Here is a 25,769-nt window from a genome sequence, read left to right as displayed (position 1 = left end):
CATGCCCAAACTTAGGGATCACTGGTGTTATAAGTGAAGCACAGCAGCAAGTATTTGAACAACACTGTGTTATAATTTGAGGGTCAGCCTTATCATGTCCTTTGCTTTAACAGAGGTTTGTGCCATAATGCTTAATGCTCAAACAAGTCTGCCAGTGCTTTCCCCTACAAATGCCCATACATTTCCCTAATGGGATAAAGTGCTTGGTGGAGGGGATTTTCATTTGGAAAATGGTGTTGAAGGAAAGGATACACCCCTTTCCCCCTAGTGCAATGGCCTTGAACTGAATTGAAACACCCCACAGGCTTTTACAGAAATTTAAAAAGGCTGGAGATCTACTCAGTGGATCACCAGTCTCTCTCTTAGTCTGGCTTTCAGTGCAGCATATAAAAAGGCTGTAGGAATAATAATAAAAGTCTTGATTTTCTCCTAGTATATTGTGAATACTTAATAAAATAGGCCACATACCAAAAAGCTCCAAAAATACTCATTTCCTTCTGTAGTTCATCTTATCCAAGTATCTAAAAGAACAGAATGTACCGTTCATTTTAAATTCTGTCGGTTAAATTTAGCAGTAGTGTTTGTTACTGACTAGGAGATTACAGTGTTTTGAAAATTAACTAGAAACAGATTAAACCTATCTCAAAAGATTTCATGGTCCAGCCATAACACACAAAGTTGATACTGCATGCATATAATTAAAAGCATATTTCGTGTGTTCCTCCCCCCACCCCAAAGGCTTTTTGGTTTGGTGCTTACAAGCTAATTGCTCACTTTGATTTTTAGATATCAAGTCAGGAGATACCATTATTAAATAGTTTGCCATTGATATAGCAACTCAGTTTTCCATGTATAGTTAACAAGTAGAGATTAGGAACAGGCAAAATTAAGAGCAGTTATTTAAGTAATCCACTGCATCCCAAAGATTTAAGATAGGAAATTTAAAGCAAAAAAACCCCAAAACCTAAAATAATATTCACTTGCAACTAAGGTGAGGAAAAAAGATGGCAAAAACAAATGCTTAGAACCAACCCGAATATATAGCTCTTTTACAGTGGTTCTAAAAGATACCTGGATTTAATAGGAAGCAGCTCCATTATTACAGTACACATATAGATGAACTTCTTTAAAACTCAAGAGGGTGTCAGGAGCAATGCCATATAGTTTACTGCAAGTTAAGCCCTAACTGTGGAATAACTACAGGGAAACAGGTTTCAGCTGCTAGAAAGGAATTCCAGTGAAACATGCTGCTCAGGTGTTGAAAAAAAATGGTCCCAGAGATAAAGTAGTCATTTTGATATTATGCCTCAGGAACTTACACTGAATTCTTTCCACTACCCTTGGACACAGTAGTCAGATTTTCTGGTCGAGGAAAGCTGAAAACTTTGTTCAAGAAGTCAGCACACAGTCTAAACATTAGCCCATAGTGCAGAGCACACAATTCATATGTCTGTGACAGAGCTCTAAAATACTTGACTAAGAAGTATTGAAGACATTGTCCCAACACCTGGCACACTCCTCCTGCTTCACTTTTAAAGAGCAGGGCAGGACCAGTTATTCCTGTCCCAAGCGAAAAGATTGTGTCTGCACGATCTTGCATTCCTAAGGAGTGGGGGTGCTGGATCTGCCCACCCCAGTGCTACTGATAGTGACAAAAACCAAGTCTAACCCATCTCCATAGCTACCATGGAAACCTCATTCTCAGGAGATAGAATGGAGACTGACAGGCAGCTCCCCTCTTCCTTCTGCGAACAACATGGGTCTCCCTACATAGCTCATGATAAAAAACAATTTTAGATATAACTGAATGAGCTTTTGAGAAGACAAGTCGGCCTTCTCAGAAAGTATTAAATAGCTTGACATGAAATCAAGTTAATATTTTGGTTTCTGCTAAGCTTTATGCAAGAATCAGCTGTTTATATAAAGAGCAAGATCATCCCGAAGCACAATCATTCCCCATGACAGATGGATTTTGTATGCCTGAACTTGCTGGCCTTGTGGGTTCTTTATGAAGTTTATTAGCAGTTACGATAATGCGACTTTTATTTTGGGGTGTTAGCACTCAAGTAAGAAGTACTCTCATTTTTCAATGATTAATATGGAACTTCAGAAGCTGTATGTTCCACAATCTCTTGTTTTGGCTCAAAAATGTAAGATTGCATTTGCTATGGCTGAAGGAGCTATATGTTATGTAAAGCAGAACCTCTGGCCTGGGAGCCAGGTAGGGTGCATCAGGCCTCCCCATATAGCCTGCCTGTCTTATTTGGATCAAACCATGCCCACCTGCCCCACATAGGTGTGGAGCAGATAGGGTCACAACCGAGCTGAAAGATTTCTGGCTCTACTAATATAATTAAGAGTTTCATGCATAATAGGGTATCTTACTGGTTTACTAGAGTTACCAGCTCCATACTGTGTGATATCATGGTTAGATTGTCAGATATGGGGATGTTCAAATACCACTTGGCCATGAAGCTTACTGAATAGCCTAGGGCAGACATGTCCAATCTGTCAACCGTGATCAACTGGTTGATCGCGGGGTTCGATTGCGGGCTGAGCACACGCACAACAAAGGCAGAAAGAGAAGCCAGTGTGAGGTGGGAGCAGGGAGGAGGAAGAGTGCATAGGAGTATGCAGATGGGAAGGCATGCCATGTGTGTGTGTGTGAGAGAGAGAGTGAGAGAGAAAGAGAGAGAGAGAGAGATTGTGCACTGGTTGGGGGAGAGGAGAAGCATCGCCCAGAGATCTTCAGCCCAGCTGGTTTCAGGGGAGAGATTGAAATATTGTGTGCTGTTGGGGGGGGGGGAGAGGAGAAGCATCACCTAGAGATTCCCAGCCCAGCTGGTTTGAGGCAAGAGATCTAGAGATCGCAAGCTGGTTGGGGGGGTGAGAGGAGAAGCATTGCCCACCCTGCACCAATGCCTGCTGCCCACCCTGCACCCATCCCTGCCCCCTTGGGGGAAGCAGCCAGCACCTGCTCCATCAGGGGAAGCAGCCAGTGCCTGCCTGCCCACTCACCCCTGCTTGCCCACCCTGCACCCATCTTTGTCCCCTCAGGGGAAGCAGCCAGCACCTGCACCATCAGGGGAAGCAGCCAGTGCCTGCCCGCCCACCCTGCACCCATCCCTGGGTGGTAGATCACTGCCAGTGTTTGATATTGGATTGTAGTTCACAGCCTACTTGAAGTTGGACATATCTGGTCTAGGGCTAGTCACTATCTTTGATAGAGGTACCTCATGGTGTTGTTGTGAAAATATGAGGCATGAGGGAGAGAGGAAGAAGCTTGATGCCACCTTGACCTTAGAAGATGGAAGGAATTTAAGGTGATGAAGATGTAGACATTGTGTTATAGCAATAAAAGATATGGTGGTAAGACAATTTCCTGCAGAGACAATGCCCCAGTGCTCATATAGTACATTGATCCTTCCTTCCTCTTCTCTGTGCTGATACCCTGCTGTACAGCAGGAGGAAAAATGGACAGATGGACTTCTTGACAGCTGGGGCAGGATGTACCACTGGTGAAAAAGTGTTTTTGCCCAGAGCAGCCCTATATATTAAATGTAATGGAGCATATTTCAAATATCTCATGCCTCTTATTATTTATATTTGCACTCAGCCACATGATGGATGCCTAATGACATATATTCATTTGCAACATGGCTAGTATTTTAACCAGCAAAACAGATATATAGAAAGGCATAAATATATTTAACCATTTAATATTTTCGTGAACACTTACTAATTTCTTTTCATCACAGAGCTTTAAGGCTCAGAGGATTTGGGCTGGTGTCCAATCTCTCGGTAGTGATGAAAAACTTTTCCCCCCTTTAATTTTCCACCCACATCTTGGTCTTTCTTTCGAAAGCCAATAAAGGGATTTAGGGCTGCTTTGGCATTTTATCTTCATAAACAGAATGAGTAGTGCTAAAGCCCACCCTGAAAAGACTGCTGAGTGCAAGAGTGCTAGTTGGTTTTTTGAAGTTGGATTAACAGATAGCTAGGCTGGGAATACATATAAATCACAATATTCTAAACTTGAAATCTCTAGGACATGTTCTGATTTTTGTCTTTATTTTAACAGGATTAGCTGAGCTTGATATTTGTGTGACAGTGAGTTACCGTCTTTGGGAAAAGTTTGGGGTTGAGGGGTACATTTGTTTCAGAAAAGAAGGCTGCTTTTCTTTTACGCCAAGAAATCAGACATTCAGGAACCAAGGAGGCAATTAACTTCTCCAAAAATGTTTTAATTTCTATTAATTCCATGTAACAACAATTCAGAAATGTTGCTGCCATTTCCCTGCCCCTTTTAGGCAGCTGAAGGGCAAATAGCTTTATCCTGAAGCTGAACTTTTAATATGATTTATTACAAAAGCAAATGAGGTAATTATTCCTAATTTACATTTCTTTGCACATTGTACAGGACTTCATGTTAGAAGGCAGTATGAGAATTTATGTTAGTAAAGATAACATAAAAATGGTTGTTATTTTATTTTTTTTTTTTTTTTATAATTTTTTTATTACGTTTCTTTCCAAATTTTATACATTACAAACAAATAAGGAGTTTACAAGAAACCATTTTTTTTTTTAACAAAAATCCCAACTTGGACTTCCCCACCCCTTCCGATTCTGCGTTCTTTATATTAACAATGTCAGCAATTTGTTACCTTATGTCATACCTTATTGTAACTTTTACATGTTATGTATCTATATTCAATGTATTATGTCACAATTTTTATACCTTTAAAATAAACGTAACATGTTCAATTTCATATTATCTCCTTTTCTCTTTTATCACTTAGTTTACTATTTGCTTAATCATAATTGCTAAAGCGTATCATTTCCAAATCATGCACCGTCTTAAGATTCATACAGTTTGTAATACTTTTGCAAGTAGTCTTTAAACTTTTTCCAGTCCACCTCAATTGTTTCTACATCCAAATCTCGGATTCTGGTTGTTATTTTAAATCGTAGCTATAAAGATTTAACCATTCTGGTTGTGAAGAAACTTTATTCTTGTTATTCATGGGCTAGTTTGATAGCTGCTGCAAAGAGCTATACAGGCAATGACCAATTTAGACGTGTCCTAGGGACGCGGGTGGCGCTGTGGGTTAAACCACAGAGCCTAGGACTTGCCGATCAGAAGGTCGGCGGTTCGAATCCCCGCAACAAGGTGAGCTCCCGTTGCTTGGTCCCTGCTCCTGCCAACCTAGGAGTTCGAAAGCATGTCAAAGTGCAAGTAGATAAATAGGTACTGCTCCAGTGGGAAGGTAAACGGCGTTTCTGTGTGCTGCTCTGGTTCGCCAGAAGCGGCTTAGTCATGCTGGCCACATGACCTGGAAGCTGTACGCCGGCTCCCTCGGCCAATAAAGCGAGATGAGCGCCGCAACCCCAGAGTTGGCCACGACTGGACCTAATGGTCAGGGGCCCCTTTACCTTTAATGACATGCAGTTGCACATGCCTGCATACACAGCACTGAATCCAGAAATAGCCCCAAAATAAAGATGTCATGAACGGGCAGAGTGGACGGGGAAGGGGCAGAGCGGACTTACGTGCAGTCTGTCAACATATGGGGGTGTCCAGAATGTAACCTCTGCACAAAATGAAGATTGCCTGTAGTTAGTAAAGTACTGAAGGGAAGCGCTTTTTAATGGAGCCCCCTCCCCTCCAATTCAATATGAGTTCCACCCAAACTTCACAGTGTCTATCACATGATAAGATTGTCATGGTGTCTTCATTCCAGACCTTTCCCTGAAAATGTATCTATTAGTGGTAGATACTACAAGGAGACCTCTCCAAATTCTTCATTGCTCCCTTGTGTCTGGAATATCTACAGAATCCTTTGGAATTATAGTTTCCTTGGGTGTCTGAGCACTGCACTTCATATTGCAGGGATTCGAACCACTGACCTTCTGATCGGCAAGTCCTAGGCTCTGTGGTTTAACCCACAGTGCCACCCACGTCCAGGCAGCTAAAGTCCCTACTATATATTTAGTCATTCTGGAAAACTGTTTGCCAGAGTCCTTGCTGTCTGGAATGCTGCCATTTCAGTATGCCAGTACCTGGGATGAACTGAGAAACCACACAGAGGCCTGTGTGAGATATTCCTAGTTGTTGCCGTCACCACCAGCACCAGTTAAGTACATTTTCAAGGAAGAGACAAAGCAAGAGGGCTCATTGGATCAACAGTGGGACTTTGGATTTATTGCTACCCAGTTGATGCCATTGAGGATGCAGTGAATTCGAAATGTAGAATTTGTGTGTGTGTGGTGAAACAGGTTGTATTCTGATTTTATTTTTAGTAGGGGAAATAACGCTTATTAGCTGAGCCCTTTCTGAATCAAACCATAGGGACTTTCTATCATTCCATCCATAATAGGTGACTTACTTCTTGAATTACTTAAACTAGTGATAAACAGTAGAACAAGAAATCTTTAGTTAATAGGATTTCACCATATTTTAATATTCATATGTGTAAAAAACCCTATAGTTTAATTCAGATATCCTCCTCCCTCCCAAGACAGGGGAAATTAAACATTGCATGTAGTAACCAAACCATCTTTGCATGTTAAATTAAAAACATGTGGATTTCTCAGTGACGCTTTCCTCTTTTTACTAATCAAAACCAGCAGAAAAGCAGTGGCATTATGGTATGGTGAATAGACTGAGCACACTTTGAATAAATATCCATTTCATGTTTTCAGAATAAATTAGCATACAATTGTAATGATGTCAAACTTCAGAACTACCTTCTGCCAAATTGGGGAATTGAAGTATCTGAAGCTCTCCTACCCATTGGTTATACAGGGTGCCTTTGGGTACTTATAGATGGGTCTTAATATTGCAGATAGGTTTCAGAGATTGCAAACAGCCTCTTGGCAACAGTTGGGGGGTTTTTAACCATTGGATTTTTCATGGAAAGGGTAAATTAGGATTAAGGGAGTTAAGATCTAGCATTTAGATGAAGACAATGTCATGTGGACAATGTGAGAAACTTGCATGCCTGAGGAGTATCAATCCCACAATAATCTCACCTGCCTGGAAGCACCCTTTATCTCTGGATCAAAGCATTAGTAGCCTCTTACTTTGCATGGTGGTGGTTGTTTTCATTTTGTACATCGAAAATCAATAAAATATATTTACAAAGAAGAAACAAGCATGACAACACTGTAAAAAAAAGGAGGTCTGGAGACTTCAACTAGGGTAGAACACAGTGACTACAGTAGGTTGCTTGTGGAGGCACACTACTAACAGCCTAGAATACCATGTTTGTGGGATTTGCATTGGCTGCCAATCTGCTCTTGGGCCAAGTTCAGGGACTGGGTACTAAAATATAAGGCCCTATAGAGCTTAGGACCAAGTTGCTTGTAGGTTACTGGATTCCATAGGAGAGTTTCTCCTTGAAGTCCCCAAAATGCAGCAGGGCTTTCAATGTGGCTGCCCCTGTTCCATGGAATAGTTTTATTGCTGAGATGTCACATGCTGTCTAGCACTATCTGTATTTTCTGCAAACAAAGAAATTTTTTGTTTCAACAAGCTTTTCCAGAAAAATGAAAAGGTCCCTGCTTACTTTTTAAATCTATGGCAATTTGTTTTTGTATTTTTCACCATGATTTTTAGCTGTTTTATGATATGGAAAATAGTGGGAAAGGAAGGCTAAATTATTTTTATCTTCAGAGATTTGGAAACCTGGACATTTTTGCATATGAGAATAACTTTGTTGATCAATCATTTTATTTGTATGTCGCCTTTCCAAAGTTAAAACCATGCTCAAGGCAGCTTACAACATATAAAAACTACAAACATAACAAAAGTAGTCACACACATATGTATTGTCCTACACATGCCTTTTCCATTATTTCCTGGAAAGGTCAAATGACTATGAAAACTTTCCTTGATGATTTATACAATGTGAATCAGATTTCTCTTTTTAAGACCTACTTTGCTTGCAGTTAAGAAGTCTATTTGGACAGCAAAACAAAGCAGGCTATACAAAAATCACAACCAGTGGGAACTTCAATAAAAGGACAGATTAACAAGAGGCTTGGAAATAATTAAAACTAGGTGTGCTTTTCCCTTCAGTACAGAATTTTATTAAACTTTTGTTGACATCTGATAAAATTAATACAAGTAAAGCAAGCTGCTAATGTTAATTTGAAATGCTTAATTTTATCTTAAAAATCCAAGAAGAAATTGGCTTTATTTTCTGATACCTTATATGATAAAAACCATTTTGCAGAGCTCACCTTAATGCAGAACAAATTAGTTAGCTGTATTAGGCGGGGGGGGGGTACTATTTATATTTTTTAAAAAAAACAACCATTATTGTGTTGTTCTGTCTTCAACAACCTTTTAAACCAACTTTTCAACTGTAGTGTGTGTCTAAAAGTAGAATCTTGTTGGCTGTAAATGAGAGAGATGGAGAAGGGCCTTTGTACTTCGCAGAACACAAAAGGGTGAAGTATCTGAAAGCCTTGTATTTTATGCTTGGAATCTTCCACAACCCCTGTTCAGGCATTCATTCAGTTTGGCTTCACTTGGCCTCATCCTTCTTTTAATTTTGCCTCAGCCACAGCTCCTGAAGTGCCCTCAATGAGCTATATCAACTTAGGCCATAGGGTTCCCAAATAAAGTGAATGCAGCATAGTCCATTAGCATTTCCCATGGAATTAGCATGTTGCCGGGCAGGGGCAAGTCTGCTACCAAATCCAAAAGCCCTGAAATAGCCAGAAGTAGGAAAGCATTTACCCTCAAGCATCTCAAGAGATGTTGGGGGTTGAACCTGAAACCTTTTACCTGCAGAATAGATGCTGTGCCACTGAGCTATGGGAGTGCTAAAGCTTTGCTCATGAGATGACATGACTACGACAATGCAGAGAATTGGTTTCCTGTAACATCTGGCCGACCCCAGCCACACCAAACAATAATAGTAGCACTTGCCATGTTTTGTGAGTGAAAACTGCAGGTGTCCATTTCTCTGTGAAGTTGCAGTTCCCTCTGCAGTGAGTTTTTAAGCAGCTCCCTCACTGCAATTTATTGTCCAACGTTCTAAAAATGGCAGTGGTATTTACACAGAGGCAATGAGATGTTTCATTTGCTTGGTCATAATATTTCATTTCTGATCCTCCTATAATAAGGCAATAGAATCACTTCCTGTGTTTTACCTGGTTGTGTGCATAATTTTGAAGAACAAAGCCAGCTGGGATATACTTTAAAGCCACAGTGACATTAATAACTTGGAGACATTTGTTGCTGTTCCTCTACGTCAAGTTAAATGTGTTTGGACCAAAAGTAATTACAGAAGAAGAAATATTTTGATCTTGGTGCATAAATTATTCCTAAAAAATGCACGGCTGGCTCTAATTCCCATGTTATAAGTTTCAGCTCCTGTTTATGGCTATTGTATAAATTGCTCTGAGACTGTGAAGGAAAATGTGGCATTTCAACAAATACTTAAACTTTTAATGAGACCTGTGTTTCGCAAGAAATCATAGCCACTTGCTGAACACCACCAAACATGGTATCAGTATCAGATTTCCACAAGCCTAGTTGTGGAGAGGAGAAAAAAACTACTTTCTAGAAGTATTATTGTTTCCTACAGGTACTGCCATTGTTTTTAACTTGTACCAATCCAATATAGTACAATCTCAATTTGATAGTTTTAAGATATGGTATGTCAGCTCAGCTGCTGCGAGAAAGGGAATGCAGTTTAAAAACAAATGTCATTGCCTATGACAAATAAGTAGTATACTTTATTACTAAAATATTGTTTTACTTTATCTTTTTAAATCCAAAAGAGATATCCATTCTATATATGCTGGGCAGCTATTACACAAATCATACCTGTTCAATAGTTCATTTGGGAGATAGACCATATGCTTGACAAGTAGAGCACCTCAAGTTGAATCCTTGGTCCTCTAGTTAAAAGGGTAAGATAAGTAAGAAGACCTCTTTGCCTGAGACCTTGGAGAGCTACTGTTATAAGCAGACCTGGCATGGAAATTGCTTTTAAGTGCTCTGCCTTGCTTGCTGGGCTGGGCCTGCTCAGCGTAGCTAGGAATGCTCATGCGAGATCTTGCGGGAACTGGCACAGCCCTGCAAGCTCTCTTGAGTATCCCAAATTCCACATAATGAGTGGGCCTTGCTCCATAAGCAAGGTGGAGAGCTTTTAAGCTTGCATTTAACAGGTGGTGTCACTGATTTCCAACAATACCTGCTTCCAGAGGACCTTCTAACTCCCTAGAGCAGCTTTTCAAGGAATGCAAAGGGCATTATCAGAAAGGAGCTAGAAAAATTCTTTTGTATGAGAGGAACCCAGTCCAAGCATCTCTGGATCCAAGCCATCATTTGCTGTGCCAGAGCACATTCAGCAGAGTGCTATGGAACAGGGACAATTTTTGACATAAGACTTATTCCCTCATAATCAAGGACATGTGGAAACCCTTTTCACACCATACAGTTATCTGGAAAATGAATATTGGATGAGAGCATAGACATATGAAAGATTCCCCCATAGGAGGAGAAGTAGCTTCTGTTTCTCTTGTTACCCATGGACACAAATGCAAACTTATCTCTAGATGGCTGCAATGTCAATTGATGGCTCATATATGTGAAAAACACCTTATAGATCAAATCCTTCTATATTGTATTGTATTTTTAATATTTGATTGGGAGCCGCCCAGAGTGGCTGGGGAAACCCAGCCAGATGGGCGAGGTATAAATAATAAATTATTATTATTATATATGAATGCACTTATGTGTTGTAGTAATAAATGTGTTGTAGTTCCTCTGGTTGTCATCGTCGTCTTCTTCTTCTTCACCTTGTTAGCACTTCATTGCTGGTCTCTAAACCTTCCATATAATAATATTCCTGGGGCTGTTATGGTGGTTGTTTTGTTCTATTGATATGGTATAATCAATGCATTCATATTTATGTTCTTAAATGTCTTGTAAGTTACTTGGAGACCTCAGAGTAACAAGTGACTAATAACACAAGTAATAATAAATGAATAAAATGTATCACAAGCTCTTTGGGAACAGGCTCCTCCTTTTCCTTGGCACCTGCAACATAAAATCCTTGGCATTAGGACAAACTATAAATCAGATGAAAGGAAGACGCCTTTTTTTATTCCACCTTCCTCTTGCAGCCCCCTGTACCCCCTGAAAATCTGCTCTGGAGGGTTTGGGGAACACTCTGGAGCAGCCTGAGAAGTGGTGCAGAAACTGCAGGCAGGAGGGAATCAGTGTCAGTTGATTCCTGTATCCGGCAACCTCCATTGGATCTTGGCCCTTTCTGTGAATGGAAAAAGTCATTCAATATGTGGAGCTGCAAGTCTGTATCTAATCACTTACATTTAAAAGGAAATACTGTAAAAACCACATTTTTGCCATAAGCAATTGCAAATGTATATTCCTTGTTGTCATCCTTAGGAAAAATGTCCAGTGATCGCGCTTTTAGGAAACAGCAACAGCTCAACAATATGGTGGCCTTAGTGAAAAAGCTGGCTAAACCTGGAGATAAAATTGTGGATTTTTGCAGTGGTGGGGTAAGGTATTTTATTTGTTTGTTTGTTTGTTTGTAAGTTCAGTCACAGTTGGTTTTGTACAGCACAGGAGTCCAAAACTCTGGAATTTGATCTGCTTCCAAAGTCTCTGTCAATATTTTATTGGAATATTTTGTTGTCAAATGGATCAGCTCTTTGGGATCAAGGTTTATTTGTGTACTTTCTTCTGCTTTGAACAGGGCCATGTTGGAATTGTCCTTGCTCACGTACTTCCATCATGTCAGGTAAGGTTTCAGTAAAATGTAAATTCAGACTTTAATAACCTGGAATTTCAGATACACAATTAAACGCAGGCTGTTTGTAAAATATGTGAAAGTGATAGAATTATCTAAATCAAACACCCACTCACGTTTTTTTCGTGGAATAAAGTAGAATAAAGTACTTAATTTACCCATTCTCATATTCTGAGTAAGATAAAGCATTGTTTTTCACTCCCAGCAATAAAATTAGTATGACTGAAGGCAACTTTTAAAAAGTAAGAATAAAAGTAGCACAGGGACATCCTCACACCAGCTCTCCAAACTCTCAAATAGACACTCTAAAACCTTTTTGCATGCAAAACATTGATTCTGCGACTAAGCTAAAGCCATTGTTTGAGAACATGAACTTAATTCTTCCATTTCAGTGCAGTTAAGCAAGATCCTACAAGCTGGGGGTATGGCTTATGAGGAGAGGCTCCTGGTGGACAAGCAGGAGGTGGGGTTTGTGGCTTTCATTGTCTGACAGCCCCTTCCTTATTTTAGGTCCAATATAAAACCTTGCATGAACTAATCTCAAACTGTGGCTAATTTGGGGTAGTTTTTCATTTTGGCTAAGTTGTTTTACAGACAACATTACTCCTTTCTGGGCTTAGTAACAGAGAAAACCATCAACACCCCCCCCAAAAAAAAAGAGTGAGCAATCCTATCACAGTTTAAACAAAACAAAAACTCAATTGGAAATCACAATAAAAAACCCAGATTGGCAATCTGTGTTTTTTCCCATTCTTCTAGAAGGATTTTATATGAGAAATCCCCTGATGCAGTTACTGGCTGATAGAGAAATGCCCAGATGCAGTTACTGGCTGATAAACTATAGAAGCGGGATTTGTATGCTTCCCTAAGGAGCAACACATCTCCATATTAAGTCTCGAGGAGATTTTCTCTGGGAAATTTGAGTCTATCATGTTCAGGCCTACAAGTGAACCTGAAAAAGTTGGCCCTCTTCCAAATGCTTGAAAAATGAACCAGAGAGGTCTGTTCACAGATACCTTTGGGAACTGCTACTTCCACAGTTCTCCAAAATTGTGTTAACTGGGTCCAATTGCCACAAATGTGTTTGAAGAAACTAGATGTGACAGGCACCATGTGTTTTAATTTGAAAAAAAAGTAATTTTTGTAATTTTTTCCTTTGTAAGAGCAAAGCCTGGCTACATATAGGATAGTTGCCATATGCAATATAACTAAATGCTCCCAGCCTATGGTCTTCTGCAGAGTAGCACTTACTCACAAGATGGGATACTAGATTCTGCGCAGTACCAGAAGAAGATACCTTTTCTTTCTGCTTTGATTAATTTATTTATAAAGCTATATGTATACCACCGTGTCCTTAAAAAACTCCCAAAGGAGTTTACAGCAATAAAAAAAAAAAAAAACCATACATTAAAAACCATAACAAGTTAAAAACAGACATCAACTAACCAATGTGGAAGGATGTATTCTTAATTGCCTGCATAGGTGTAGCACAATATAAAAGTTTCCGGCATGCATTTAAAAGTTGGCACACAAGTGTTGCCTGCTGAATCTCTATTGGCAGAACCAGACTGTCCCTTTCACTGGGGCAGCAGCAGTCATAGATGTGTTGCTGCATCAATGTCAGGCTTGGAAGCCCCTCCGATAGGTTAGCAACATGGAGGTACTTTGCGTTATGCTTTGAAAGCAGGCCGTACAATCTTTCACTAAGAAAGCAGTGAAGAAATGGTGTTTCCTGCTTGGCAGGGGGTTGGACTCGATGGCCCTTGTGGTCTCTTCCAACTCTATGATTTTATGATTCTAAGTTTGCTTGGCACGCACAAAATCCTGCATAGTCTGGTTTGATTAAAGGATAGAGTCAAGTGAAGTCTGCTGTTATTAATGACTGGACAGATACATTTCTGTTTCAGAATACAGCTCTCTCGCCTGCCCCTGCCCCGGCAAGTGCTTCAACATGCTATTGCAACAATTTTTATTTCACCAAAAAGTTTACCATAACTAATTGTTATTTTGTGTAAAATATAGATCATATTGGTAGAAAATAAAGAGTTGTCACTGACACGTGCTGAAGAAAGAAGCAGTGTGCTAGGATTAGACAACATTTGGTTCATCCAAGCAAATATGGACTATTTTAAAGGAAATTTTAATATAGGGGTAAGTGATTTTGAAAATATTCAGACTTTGCTGTTATGTAATGTTAAAAAGAAAATACTGTCTTCATATATTGTCTTATCGCTTATAACATATCAATATTATGTAACCTCAACTTATTTTTCTATAAACCCTGCTATTGTATAAACTTGTGTTAACGGGAAATCAGAAGTTAGAGTTTTGAGCTATTGCTAATTTGTTGATTCCCAACGGTTGTGCTGTGCACAAAATAAGGAATTCAAGTGTCCTCCATGCTACCTTATAAGGCCAAATGAACACACAAGTTCAGAAAACAACTGAAGTTAATTAGTGCAGTACTGAAATGGTGGCATGGCAAAGAGGAGGCAGGAGGATTTTATTTTATCTTATTGCAAGCAAATAGTAATAATGGAGCATTGAAGTTAGCTCTGGGAAGAGTGCGTTTAAAACCAGAACATAATTAGCTCTGTGAAATGTCAGCTTCCAATAATTATTACATTATTCAACACGAAGAAGTATGAAATGTCAGTAGAGATGATTTCTTAATAGTATAGTGACAGGAATAGTTGATACAAGTTCAGTTGATACACAAGGAGGCAAGAAGATACTGAGATGATGCAGACATAAGGCAGTCTGGTCCTTGAACATGCTTAGGGCTGTAATATAGTGGAGAGAAACTTTTTCCAGTGCAAGGGTGGTGTTTCCTTCTTGGCAGCCTCCTAGGGTCACATGCCAAAGATGGGCAGGGCCTGAAGCAAAAGTGGGTAGAACAATGAATGTACAGTCATACCTCATGTTACATTTGCTTCATGTTACGTTTTTCAGGTTGTGTCCCGCGGCGACCCAGAAGTACTGGAAAGGGTTACTTCTGGGTTTCGCCACTCCTGCATGCGCAGTAGTGCTAAATCATGCTTTGCGCATGCACACAAGTGCCAAATTGCACTGCACACCTGCGCAGATACTGCGCTTCAGGTTGCGGGCTTTTCACATTGCAAACGGGCCTCCAGAATGGATCCTGTTCGCAACCAGAGGTACCACTGTAAATGTTACCTTTCAACACACCCACCCACCCACCCACACCCTACTCTCTAGCCCAGGCATAGGCAAACTCGGCCCTCCAGATTTTTTGGGACTACAGTTCCCATCATCCCTGACCACTGGTCCTGTTAGCTAGGGATCATGGGAGTTGTAGTCCCAGAACATCTTGAGGGCCGAATTTGCCTATGCCTGCTCTAGCCTCTATCCAGGCAAGCAAGAGTCATGGTCAGAGTTCAAGGGCAAATTCCAGCCAGGCAAAAACACTCAAGGGGCATATGAAGCAAAGCCAGTGAAGGGGGTGGCCTAGAGAGAGAGCGGCTTGGGAGAGTCCCAAGAACCAAACAGAGGCCTAGAGTGCCACATTTGGCCCTCAGGCCTGAGTTTCCCCTCCCTATTGAACTCAGTGGGACTTCCTTCTGAGTTACTCCTGTTACGCATTGAGAACATCTATGGCAGAGATGAGGATCCCTTAAGCCTCCAGGTGTTGTTGAACTCCAATGACCATCAGCCCCAGACAGCATGACCAATGTTCAGGGATGATGGGAGTTGTACTCCAGCAATATTTGAAGGGCCATGGTTTCTTCCACATTCGTGGTCTGTTTGGTTTCAGATCTTGGCTAAGTTCAAACTGTTAAATATTAGCCCACAGACAAGACTGTCGGGGAAAGACTAGACTAGACTAGACGATGAAGGGAGGAGCTAAAAGGAGAGGAAATCACATACTTAAGCGCTGGGCTGCATTAAGCATCCTCTGGCCCAAAGAATTAGCCAATGTGAAAAAGAGCTATCACTGCAATCCTATATATGTCTACTCAGAAGTAAGCTCACAAGTAAGCTCTACTGAACAGCCTAAGAGAAAACGAAATGATAGTGCAGTTAGGACAGAGAGAACTGTGACATAAAAGATGGGAATTAAAAACACAAATCTGGATTGGATGAGGTGCCACACAAACCAAATGTAGAATCAGAGAGGGGATGCTTATAAATTTAGTTGTTCTTATCAGCAGATGGTGTTAAAAAGGTGCATGACCCATATCAGCTGAACACCTTCATTATACAGTCATATCTGAGCCGGAAATGACTTTGGGCGTGGGGTGTTGAAATAATTATTGCTGCTGTATGCATAATTTGAATATTGCCAAGGATGAAATATTTACTTAAATATTTTCTTGCAATGTAATCTGTAATCTGTCATAGCAGTGCTGCAGAGTCTAGACTCTCAACTAGTCTTTAAAAAAACAACAACCACAGTATCTTCAGTTCATCAACCAAACCCAAACATTTTTTAAGCACTATGTAGTTATCATGCTTGTAGAACTATCTGTGGCTGAAGCTGTCATCTCAGGTGACTGAGAGTAGACCTGGCAGGAAGCATTTCAGTTTGTTTTGAAACCTATGCCAGAACACTGTCAAATTTCAGCTATCTCCATGTTCAGCATAATCAGCCATGATTCATTTTGGAGCTCTATGAATGAAATGCATAAGTAATACTGGAACATTCCTTTACCTATGAACCTTTCTAGGCAATTTTAACGCATTGTTTGATTAATATCTGAGGCCTGCAATTTTTGTTCTTATCTGGAAAAGAAATGGCATCTGGCCCTATATGGTGATTAGAACTGTCAAAAAACGTTGGGTTGAGACCTTTATGTATCGTGCCAGATTTTAACTTTATAATGCTGTTGCACTAGTTCGTTTTGGATTAGTATTGTATTTTATATCTAGTGCCAAATGTGAATATATTTTATTGAGCTAGCTACATTTTGTCTCAACGTAAGCAAAGAAAATAATGGATGCTGTATTATCTGGCTAAAAAGAGATTGATTTTGCAACAGATTGCTCTCTTTCTTTGATGTTGCAATAATTCAGCCATCCAGAAATGGCTGAATAGTAACTGAATGCACAGTTATCATTAAATTCCATTGTTTTACTTTCACAGGTAGCACTGCATGCTTGTGGTGTGGCAACAGACATGGTGATTGAACGCTGTGTCAAAGCTCATGCAGCGTTTGTTATCTCTCCATGTTGTTATGGCTTCATTCAGAACACAGCCAAGTTTGCATTTCCACAAAGGTCAGTGGTTTGTTGACATCAGTGTGTATGTGTGGAGAGGAACCTGGGTTGACATGTATGGCATTGACTACAAAGGCCCACAGTTCTATACAAACTTACTAGTGAGTAAGCTCTGTTGAGCTTAGTGGGTGGTATTCCCAAAAGTGCTTCTGCTAGTGCAAAAAATAAATAAATCTGCTTGCACAATGAAACTTCCCCTCCTTCTCCTCTCGCCATGCACCGCTGTGCCCTCCTCAGATCTGCTCCAGAGGGTTGGGGGGAAATCCAAAACAGATGTAGGTGGTGTAGGCAACACACAGGCAGAAGAGTGGGATAGGGAGCTTCATTGCAGCCCAAAGTCCTTGTGCTAGCAAACTACTTTGTTGGATACCACCCACTGGAGTTTACTTTTGAGAAAACTTGCAAAGGATTGCATAGGTAGTAAATGTGTTGGTCCCACAGAACAAGAAAAATACCCAAGTCCAACAATACCTTTATTTTTAACACCTTACTTAAAGTGCTAGAAGACAGATGTCAAGTGATGTGAAGCTCCACCTTAGGCTCAGATATTTAGAAGAAGACATGAGAATAATAGGTTTGTTGTGTTGCCTCTGTTTAAGGGGAACAGGTAGTCCCAAAGATGAGTTACATCCTGCTCATTGTCACAATGGCTGAATGTGTCACCTAGAGCTATGACTTCATAATTCTAGCTGTAAAGATACATTTCTAACTGTTCTGCAAATTACCAGTGACATTTCTGAAATGGAAGTTAGTAGCAGCTATAAAAAATACATAATACATGCCTGCAATAAAGATCTCTCTCAGTATGCTTGCATCACATTATGTTTATCGTTTTGTTCAGAGGCTTAATTAGCCTCGCCTAATCATCCATGCACACATTATTTTTAACATTTATTACACCCACAGTTGTAAACCTTGGTTCTTTTAAATAAAGTCGTTGATCTATAAAATAAGTTTCTTTCCAGTAGCACCTTAAAGACCAACTAAGTTAGTTCTTGGTATGAGCTTTCGTGTGCATGCACACTTCTTCAGATACACTGAATCTGAAGTGTATCTGAAGAAGTGTGCATGCACACGAAAGCTCATACCAAGAACTAACTTAGTTGGTCTTTAAGGTGCTACTGGAAAGAAATTTGTTTGTTTGTTTGTTTTGAGTATGGCAGACCAACACGGCTACCTTTCTGTAACTGGAACTATAAAATAAGAAACTTCTGCAATGCAAATCCCATGATGCTTTCTCAGAAATAAGTCTCAGTGGGGCTCAGTCAGGATTGCAGCTGTGATGCACCTATGAATGGACCACAGAACATAGTAGAAGTCAAGTAGTGCTTCAGGTGCAAGAATTCTGAGTGCCTGATCATATACCTTTTCATACAGTCATATTATTTTTATTGGATTGAAAACAGTCCTTTCACTTTCCAGTTGTAATCTATTGACTTTTGTGATTCACTGGAGTACACAATATTGTGCAGAGAAGGAAATTAAACTGCATGCCTCTGTTTCATTCTTTATTATAACAGTTCTCAGTAGTTGGTACAACACCAGTGGTAGACAATCTGCAAAGAAACCTTTTATCTGCTACATTTTTCTCTGTGCAGTTTCAAAGATAGCCCTATGTAGAACCAGTTCATGTGGATGTAGCTGTGGCACAACCATCTTTCTCTAGGAACAAGTGCACCGGGCCCACCAACATGTGCAGCAAACCTGGCTACAGCCACCATCTGACTAGTTTAGGAGCAATGCTATTATGTTCAAAAGTACTCCCGAGTTGCAAACCTGATTCTAAAAAGGGTATAATCCCAACCAATGCAGACTGATTGAATCCATCATCAGCCCTATGTAGGATAAATACCGTACTTTTCTCTCTATAACACGCAGATTTTTTCTCCTAAAAAGTAAGGGGAAATGTCTGTGCGTGTTATTGAGCGAATGTGGGGGGGTCCCTGGAGCCGACCCTCCCAAGCGCAGAGGAAAAATCAGACAAAAATCCAATCGCACGCGTCAGGGAGAAGGGAGGAGGGAGCTCCGTGAGAGAGGAAGCGGCTGCTTTCCTGCATTCTGCCTCAGGGTCTTACTGCCCACTCTCTTCTGTTTCGGTTGCTGTTTGCTCAAACGGAACAAAGAGCAGGCAAATCCCCTCCCCTCCAGGCAAGCAGAGGGGAAAGGAAAGGATCTCCGTCCTCCGGTAGTGCTGCGTCCAGGGAAGCATTTTAGGGAAAACATGGAGGTGGGAGAGAGGGGGGGCTGGCTTGGGTGTGTGGGGGGGACTTTTGCCTTCCTTTCCTCCCTCCCGTTATACCCCTCTCCTGCATTCTTAGCCAGCTGCTTCTCTGCACACTGGTGCAAAAACGTGGTTACAAAGCATGGATCCACATGGATCCTCAGGATCTTTGCATTGGGTCACCCCAAATTCACCATCAGATCACATAGCATGTCCATGGCTGCAGCCTGCACCAAACAAATCACACACCCACTGTTGCCTGGGGCTGCAGTGGTGCAAAAACGTGGTTACAAAGCATGGATCCACATGGATCCTCAGGATCTTTGCATTGGGTCACCCCAAATTCACCATCAGATCACATAGCATGTCCATGGCTGCAGCCTGCACCAAACAAATCACACACCCACTGTTGCCTGGGGCTGCAGTGGTGCAAAAACGTGGTTACAAAGCATGGATCCACAGGATCTTTGCATTGGGTCACCCCAAATTCACCATCAGATCACATAGCATGTCCATGGCTGCAGCCTGCACCAAACAAATCACACACCCACTGTTGCCTGGGGCTGCAGTGGTGCAAAAACGTGGTTACAAAGCATGGATCCACATGGATCCTCAGGATCTTTGCATTGGGTCACCCCAAATTCACCATCAGATCACATAGCATGTCCATGGCTGCAGCCTGCACCAAACAAATCACACACCCACTGTTGCCTGGGGCTGCAGTGGAGCAAAAATGTGGTTACAAAGCATGGATCCACATGGATCCTCAGGATTTTTGCATTGGGCTACCCCAAGCTCACCATCAGATCACATGTCTGTGGCCACAGCATGAGGCACAAAAAATGATACATCCACTGTTTCATTCAGAATTTTTTCCCCTTGTTTTACTCCTCTAAAAACGATGTGCGTGTTATGGTCAGGTGCGTGTTATAGAGCGAAAAATACAGTATATTAAAAGTCAGATGCTTGCTTTCAGTGAGTCAGTAGCAGTGACATGATACAGCCCTATGCATTTGTTTAGCACTTAAAATATCTTAAATGATAAATGTCTGTAAGTGATAAAACTTGGCACATTATAGACATTTACTAAAAAAGAACAGAAACTCTCAGTAGTGTCTGCTTCTGGATCTTGTTCAACTTCCAGATAACAACCCACCCAAGTATTTGTTTAAAATTCAGCCATATGCCTTAAAGACTGCATCTATTTTAAAATTGTCGTTTCTCATGGTGATCAAATCCATCTTCTTTTCTATTTCAGCCATCAGTTCAAGGAAGTGTTATCCTATAAGGTATGCAAAAGGTGAAGCTGTGGTTTAGAATTTCTTTCTGTGCCCTTTTCTGTGTCTTTCCGTAGGGTTTGAGTGGAATGGGTAATTCTCTTTTAATGATAGGGTTAAAAACACATCAGCATACGGAAACTTCACCATTGCATTCCATGTGTTCCTTCCTCTTTTTTCTTTTAGTGCAGGAAAAAGACATTTCGTAAATACAGTATGGAATACATTTCTGTGTGTAGTTTAGTTTATATCTCATTTTTTATTTTCAATAATTTCTAAAAGTAGATGACAAGATCATTAAAAAAAATTTAAACAACTATTTATTAGTTAAAACATAAAACCATGAAAAGAACAATGATAAAACAACTGAATTGTTTCACTATAAAAGAACCATATTCATCCATCAAATATACATAGATGTCAAGAACCTGTTGAGCCTTCTAGGAGTACTTTCTTCCTAGTCTGCTCCACTGAATATTTTGGATAGGCCTGAAGGCTTTTGTGTGCATTTTTATGCCAGTTTCCCATTTTTTAACCGTTTTCCTTCTTTATGGCTGCTATTTCCCCTTTTCATTTGATTTTCTTCTATCCAGATTCAATTTGGACAGTGATGGCTTGAAATTGCTTTATTTTTCTCCCAATTGTATTTGAGATGTAGTTTTCGTAGTGAACAGCATGTGAACTAATAACCACATTTTCATAAGATGGGCGGCTGAATTGCTTTTGGCACAAGTAAGCCTAGTGACATAGTTACAGAAACAAAGAGTTTAAATAAAATAAGTAAAAATAAATTTTCATAATAATTCCTGCCAATTTGTTGTGGACACATAGATGAAGCTCATCACTCACAATGAATGTTCCATTCATTTCAGCAGAAGCAAGCGCTTCATGTGTGGAATGTTTCTTTCCATTGAAACTTGCTCCAAAATGTAGAAGATAACCATGTATGTTTCAGCTCACACAGATATGCTTTGAGGTCTTTCTAAGAATACATAAAGAGCTATGTTCTGCCTTCTTTCTGGCTTGTTGAAAACCGTATTTTACTTTAATGCCCTATTTGGCTAGAAAATATGACATATTCATTTGAAAAATAACTTAAATATTATTTATAGTATATGCAGGCAGTTTTTGATGAGGCCCTAAGCTACTGAAGGTAATGGGGACCTTTATATGTCCAGCTGTCCTTTGTCAACAACCAATTGTCACTTTTTTGTGTTGAATATGTGCTATATGGTCATTTATGAACCTAATAGGTATCTAAAGCCATTAGCACATAACAAATAGGAGCCTACACAACACAAAACACTGATGCTGTATGTAGGTTTTATTTTATTTGTTTTTTATCTTATATTTTGGAAATGTACATCCAGTTATTTTTTTCTTTACATTTTTGGGGGGCCCCCAAGAGAGTGGGGCCCTAAGCTATAGCTTGTTTAGCTCATACATAAATCTGGAACTGAGTATATGCATCTTTAACTTTGTTTAAAACCATCACATAGTTCACTGGAAAATAATAGTTGATACATTTTCCATTGCATTACATTTCCAACCTTCACATAAATTTTGAAAAGACTGTATTTTATGAGAAAAATTAATGCAACCTTTTAAATAGAACATAACAGATATGAAATCTCCACAGGTTCTAAGAAGCATATTGTTTTAATAAATTTGTATCAGTTGATTTTTTTAAAGAAGAAAACTTGTGCTAAGAAGCCCCTCTAAAATCAGTATTGTATTATTTACATGCATCTAGACCAGATGGTATCTCAGTTCAGTGTATAAATTTATAATTTTTGGTTCTGTAGGCTTTATATAATATACAACTTTGCATATTGGATTGATATATTTTCAGTTACTGATGTGTTGCCAAAAGTTGGAATGTGGTGGCTAGACACTGTGTCACTGTCTCCATAGTTCATCTTAATTTTCTGTTTCCTTTTGCTGGGAAATTCAAGGATTAGTGTCAAGTAAAACCGAAGCGTTATTATAGAGACTTGATGATTCCCACCCACCCTATTCAAAATGGCAACTGTGGCATCCCACCGTGAAGACTCAACTCACTGCTGACTTTTTAGAACAATTTGTAGCAAGTTCTCTTTTCTCATGGGAAATAGTATACACACATTTCAGTTTGAAACTGACTATTCAGTTTGAAACCTATTAGGGCACATAATGGGAAACAGCCTTTAAAGGAAAAAGAATTTGGCCAGGGTGATTTTGATTGGACAAGCAATGGCGCATATGAGAGGATGCTTAACCCATACCTTGCCTGCCATTTCTCCACTTTTCCCTCTCCTGAAGCTGAATATTGCATATCTTGCGCTCTGTGCTATCCCAAATACCTTTTTGGTGTTGTTTTGTCAAGGTACAGGAATAGCACCCTTCCCACAGTTTCTAAAAATATTCTCTGTTAAACAAAAAGACTATTTTATTTTTAAATCCTGATAACTCTACATATTTTCAACATTCCTGTTTCCTTCTTAATTTATTTAATTGGATTTTAGCCATCTTAGGCATTTCTTATAGAAAGTTGGGGTTAAAAATGCAATACAAATATTTCATCAGGACAATTATTACATAACAAAAACAAAGAGTGTAATATCCAACTGTAATTTGGAAACCTAAAAATTCAAGAAATCCTGCGAAATTAAAATCCCTGTTGTTTTTAAAAAGCAGAATGGGAGGATTTGTCGTTTGTAAATGGTATTACCTAAATTCCTTCCAAAAGTGTTTTGTGTTCTCACATACTTATCTCCATCTAACATTACAAATAGCTCTGTCAAAATATACAGCTCTGAAATGGTTCTGATTGCTGTGACTTGGCACTTGAAATTGCAGCTGTCCAAACTAGTGCAGCTGTCAGCCAAAGCACTGTTATGGCATTTTTCTTTCCTTTTGCACTCCCCCCCCCCGTCAAAAGCACAATCACCTCTAAGTTCTAGTGTGTGTAAAAGTATCTTATAAACCATGTCGCTGTGGGTCATAAGATGTGATCAGCGTAACCTAATTGTGGTTCACCAGGTGGGACTGATAGATTTTGTAGCCTAATTCTATGATTTGCTGTACAAAGGAAAACAAAAAGGCCTGGGTACAAGAGCTCTTTGGGCACTGCAGTGTTGTGAGTCTGGTGTTGCAGTAGCAAAACACTGGGAACATAATATGATCCTTACTGGATTAAGCTAAAGACTCATCTAGTCCAGCATCCTTATCTCATAGAGACTGACCAGATGCCTATGGGAAGCTTGCAAGCAGAACAGAAGTCTCTCCTCGCTTGTTGGTGTTCAGAGGCACAGACAGACAGAACATAGCCATCATGGCTCAAAGCCTTATCCTCCACCAGAGTGTCCAAGTTGTTGACCACCACTACAGTTAATGGAAGTGAATTTCATAGTTTAACTATGTGCTGCATGAAGAAGTACTTTCTTTGCCTGTTTCCCATCTTGCCTGTGTTGGTGAAGCTGCATGGTACAAAGTTTCCACGGGTCAGACGTGATATAGATGCTTAAGGATCTAACTACAGTGTTGAAAGAGTCCACACAGGTCATACCAGGCCATCTTAGGCTAATTGGAGAATGCTTCAATTTATACCCTCTACTAGCATCCCTTTCATTGGTTTCCAAAACTGATGTCATGCCAGAAGGACCTGCTCTGAATAATATTGCATAGCAAAACAGGCAACTCCAGTCAATATTGGTGGCTTCAGATGTACACAGTCTCCCAGTATGGTAGCTAGTTTGGAATAATGTAGTGGAAGAAGCTGGCAATATTGATCTCTCTCTGTTTTTTCTATTCTAGGAGCACATGATTCTTTGCCGATTTGCTGATCAGACAGCTGTCCAGCTTCCCCCTGAACGCAGGCAAATAGGTACGCTTTTCCATAGAGCAGCTGTTGTGTAGATTACATACACTCTACTTGGTGATGTGCTTAGCTTACTATATATGGGTTGCCGTGGCATGCTTATCAACAAGGAATGAAAGTGCTGGTTTCTCAGAACACACAGGGAGGTGTCTTTAGAGATACGGTGAAATAGTTTTCTTTGTTGAAGCTCAGTTTAAATCTGGGGTTGAAAGTATCACACAGTGATACAGTGAACATTCATCTGTTACTTACAGTCCAATAAAGGAGATGATAGAATTTGAGAAACATGCTAATGTTCTCTCTGATGCCATTGGGAGCTAGTAACAGTGCAAGGGAGTTACTATAGTGCAAGAGCTAGAAAATCACCCATTCAAATCTCACATCAGCCATGAACTAAATAAATGGCCTTAGGCAAGCCCAGTATTCTATCAGCCCTAGTCTGGGGAACTTTAAAAAGCATGATAGAAATACAGTGGTACCTCGGTTTAAGAACAGTCCGGTTGAAGAACGATTTGGTTTACAAACTCCGCAAAACTAGAAATAGTGTCCTGGTTTGAGAACTTTACCTCGGTCTAAGAACGAAATCCAAACGGTGGAAGGGCATTGGCAGCAGGATGCCTCATTAGGGAAAGCACGCCTCAGTTTAAGAACGGTTTTGGTTTAAGAACAGACTTCCAGAAAGGATTAAGTTCGTAAACCGAGGTACCACTGTATTTGAAACAAAATAAATAGAATCTGAAAAGGGTGGTGGCTTTTATGAAAGTTTTCTCCCTTTTTATGAAAGTGTACCTCTTGCCAAAAAAAGGACAGTAACAAGGACGCATTTGCAAAGGATGGCAATAGATCTAGTGGAACCTTTTAAAACAGAGGAAGAGTAGCTGGCTGGGATCCACACAACTGCATAGCTAGTTCCATATGCCCAAAGAAGCTTTGAGCTTGTGTTTCTCTTTTACAGCTGTTCAAATGTCTTCAGAATATGTAAGATTGGTTTGCATAGGGTGAGCTGATATTCTAGAGATTCCCCTGGGAGTTTTACTTGATGCCAAAGCTCTTTTATTTTCAGCACCAGATAAAGGTCTTTTAAAAACATGGTCGGGCACTTTAGATCCTTTTGTTTTTATGCTGTTTTCTTAGACTCAATGGCTTCTCTGCCTTTTTAATCAGTTCTTCTAATTTGTTAGTGTTTTTTATATTAGAGTTATGTTTTCTTGCAAGCTACTCTGGGATCTTTCTTGGCTCGTAAATGGAGCATTGATTTTCAAATAATAAAGACAAGGTATTTGGGATAAAGAAACAAAACGGGGTTTGATACTGTTGCATGTTTTGGATACAAAATTCACTCCGAATGTACAACAGGCAGTAAGAAGAAACAATGTTTA

General features: G+C 40.0%; 1 protein-coding gene across 5 annotated transcripts in view; it reads left to right on the top strand.

The window, feature by feature from the left end:
- GSTCD (glutathione S-transferase C-terminal domain containing) overlaps positions 1 to 25,769 on the top strand; it is a 57,559-nt gene that overhangs the window by 27,357 nt on the left and 4,433 nt on the right. For all 5 annotated transcript variants that reach the window (XM_053403912.1, XM_053403909.1, XM_053403911.1 and 2 more), the window contains 6 exons: positions 11,429 to 11,544; positions 11,742 to 11,786; positions 13,818 to 13,946; positions 16,900 to 17,033; positions 20,513 to 20,543; positions 24,327 to 24,396. In XM_053403912.1, the coding sequence (XP_053259887.1) occupies positions 11,429 to 11,544; positions 11,742 to 11,786; positions 13,818 to 13,946; positions 16,900 to 17,033; positions 20,513 to 20,543; positions 24,327 to 24,396 (525 nt within the window). The remainder of the gene's footprint in view (positions 1 to 11,428; positions 11,545 to 11,741; positions 11,787 to 13,817; positions 13,947 to 16,899; positions 17,034 to 20,512; positions 20,544 to 24,326; positions 24,397 to 25,769) is intronic.

This window comes from Podarcis raffonei, chromosome 9 (genome assembly GCF_027172205.1).
Source record: "Podarcis raffonei isolate rPodRaf1 chromosome 9, rPodRaf1.pri, whole genome shotgun sequence".
NCBI classification, from domain to species: domain Eukaryota; kingdom Metazoa; phylum Chordata; class Lepidosauria; order Squamata; family Lacertidae; genus Podarcis; species Podarcis raffonei.
The sequence above is the reverse complement of the archived record's forward strand: the minus strand, read 5'-3'. Positions and strand labels throughout refer to the sequence as shown.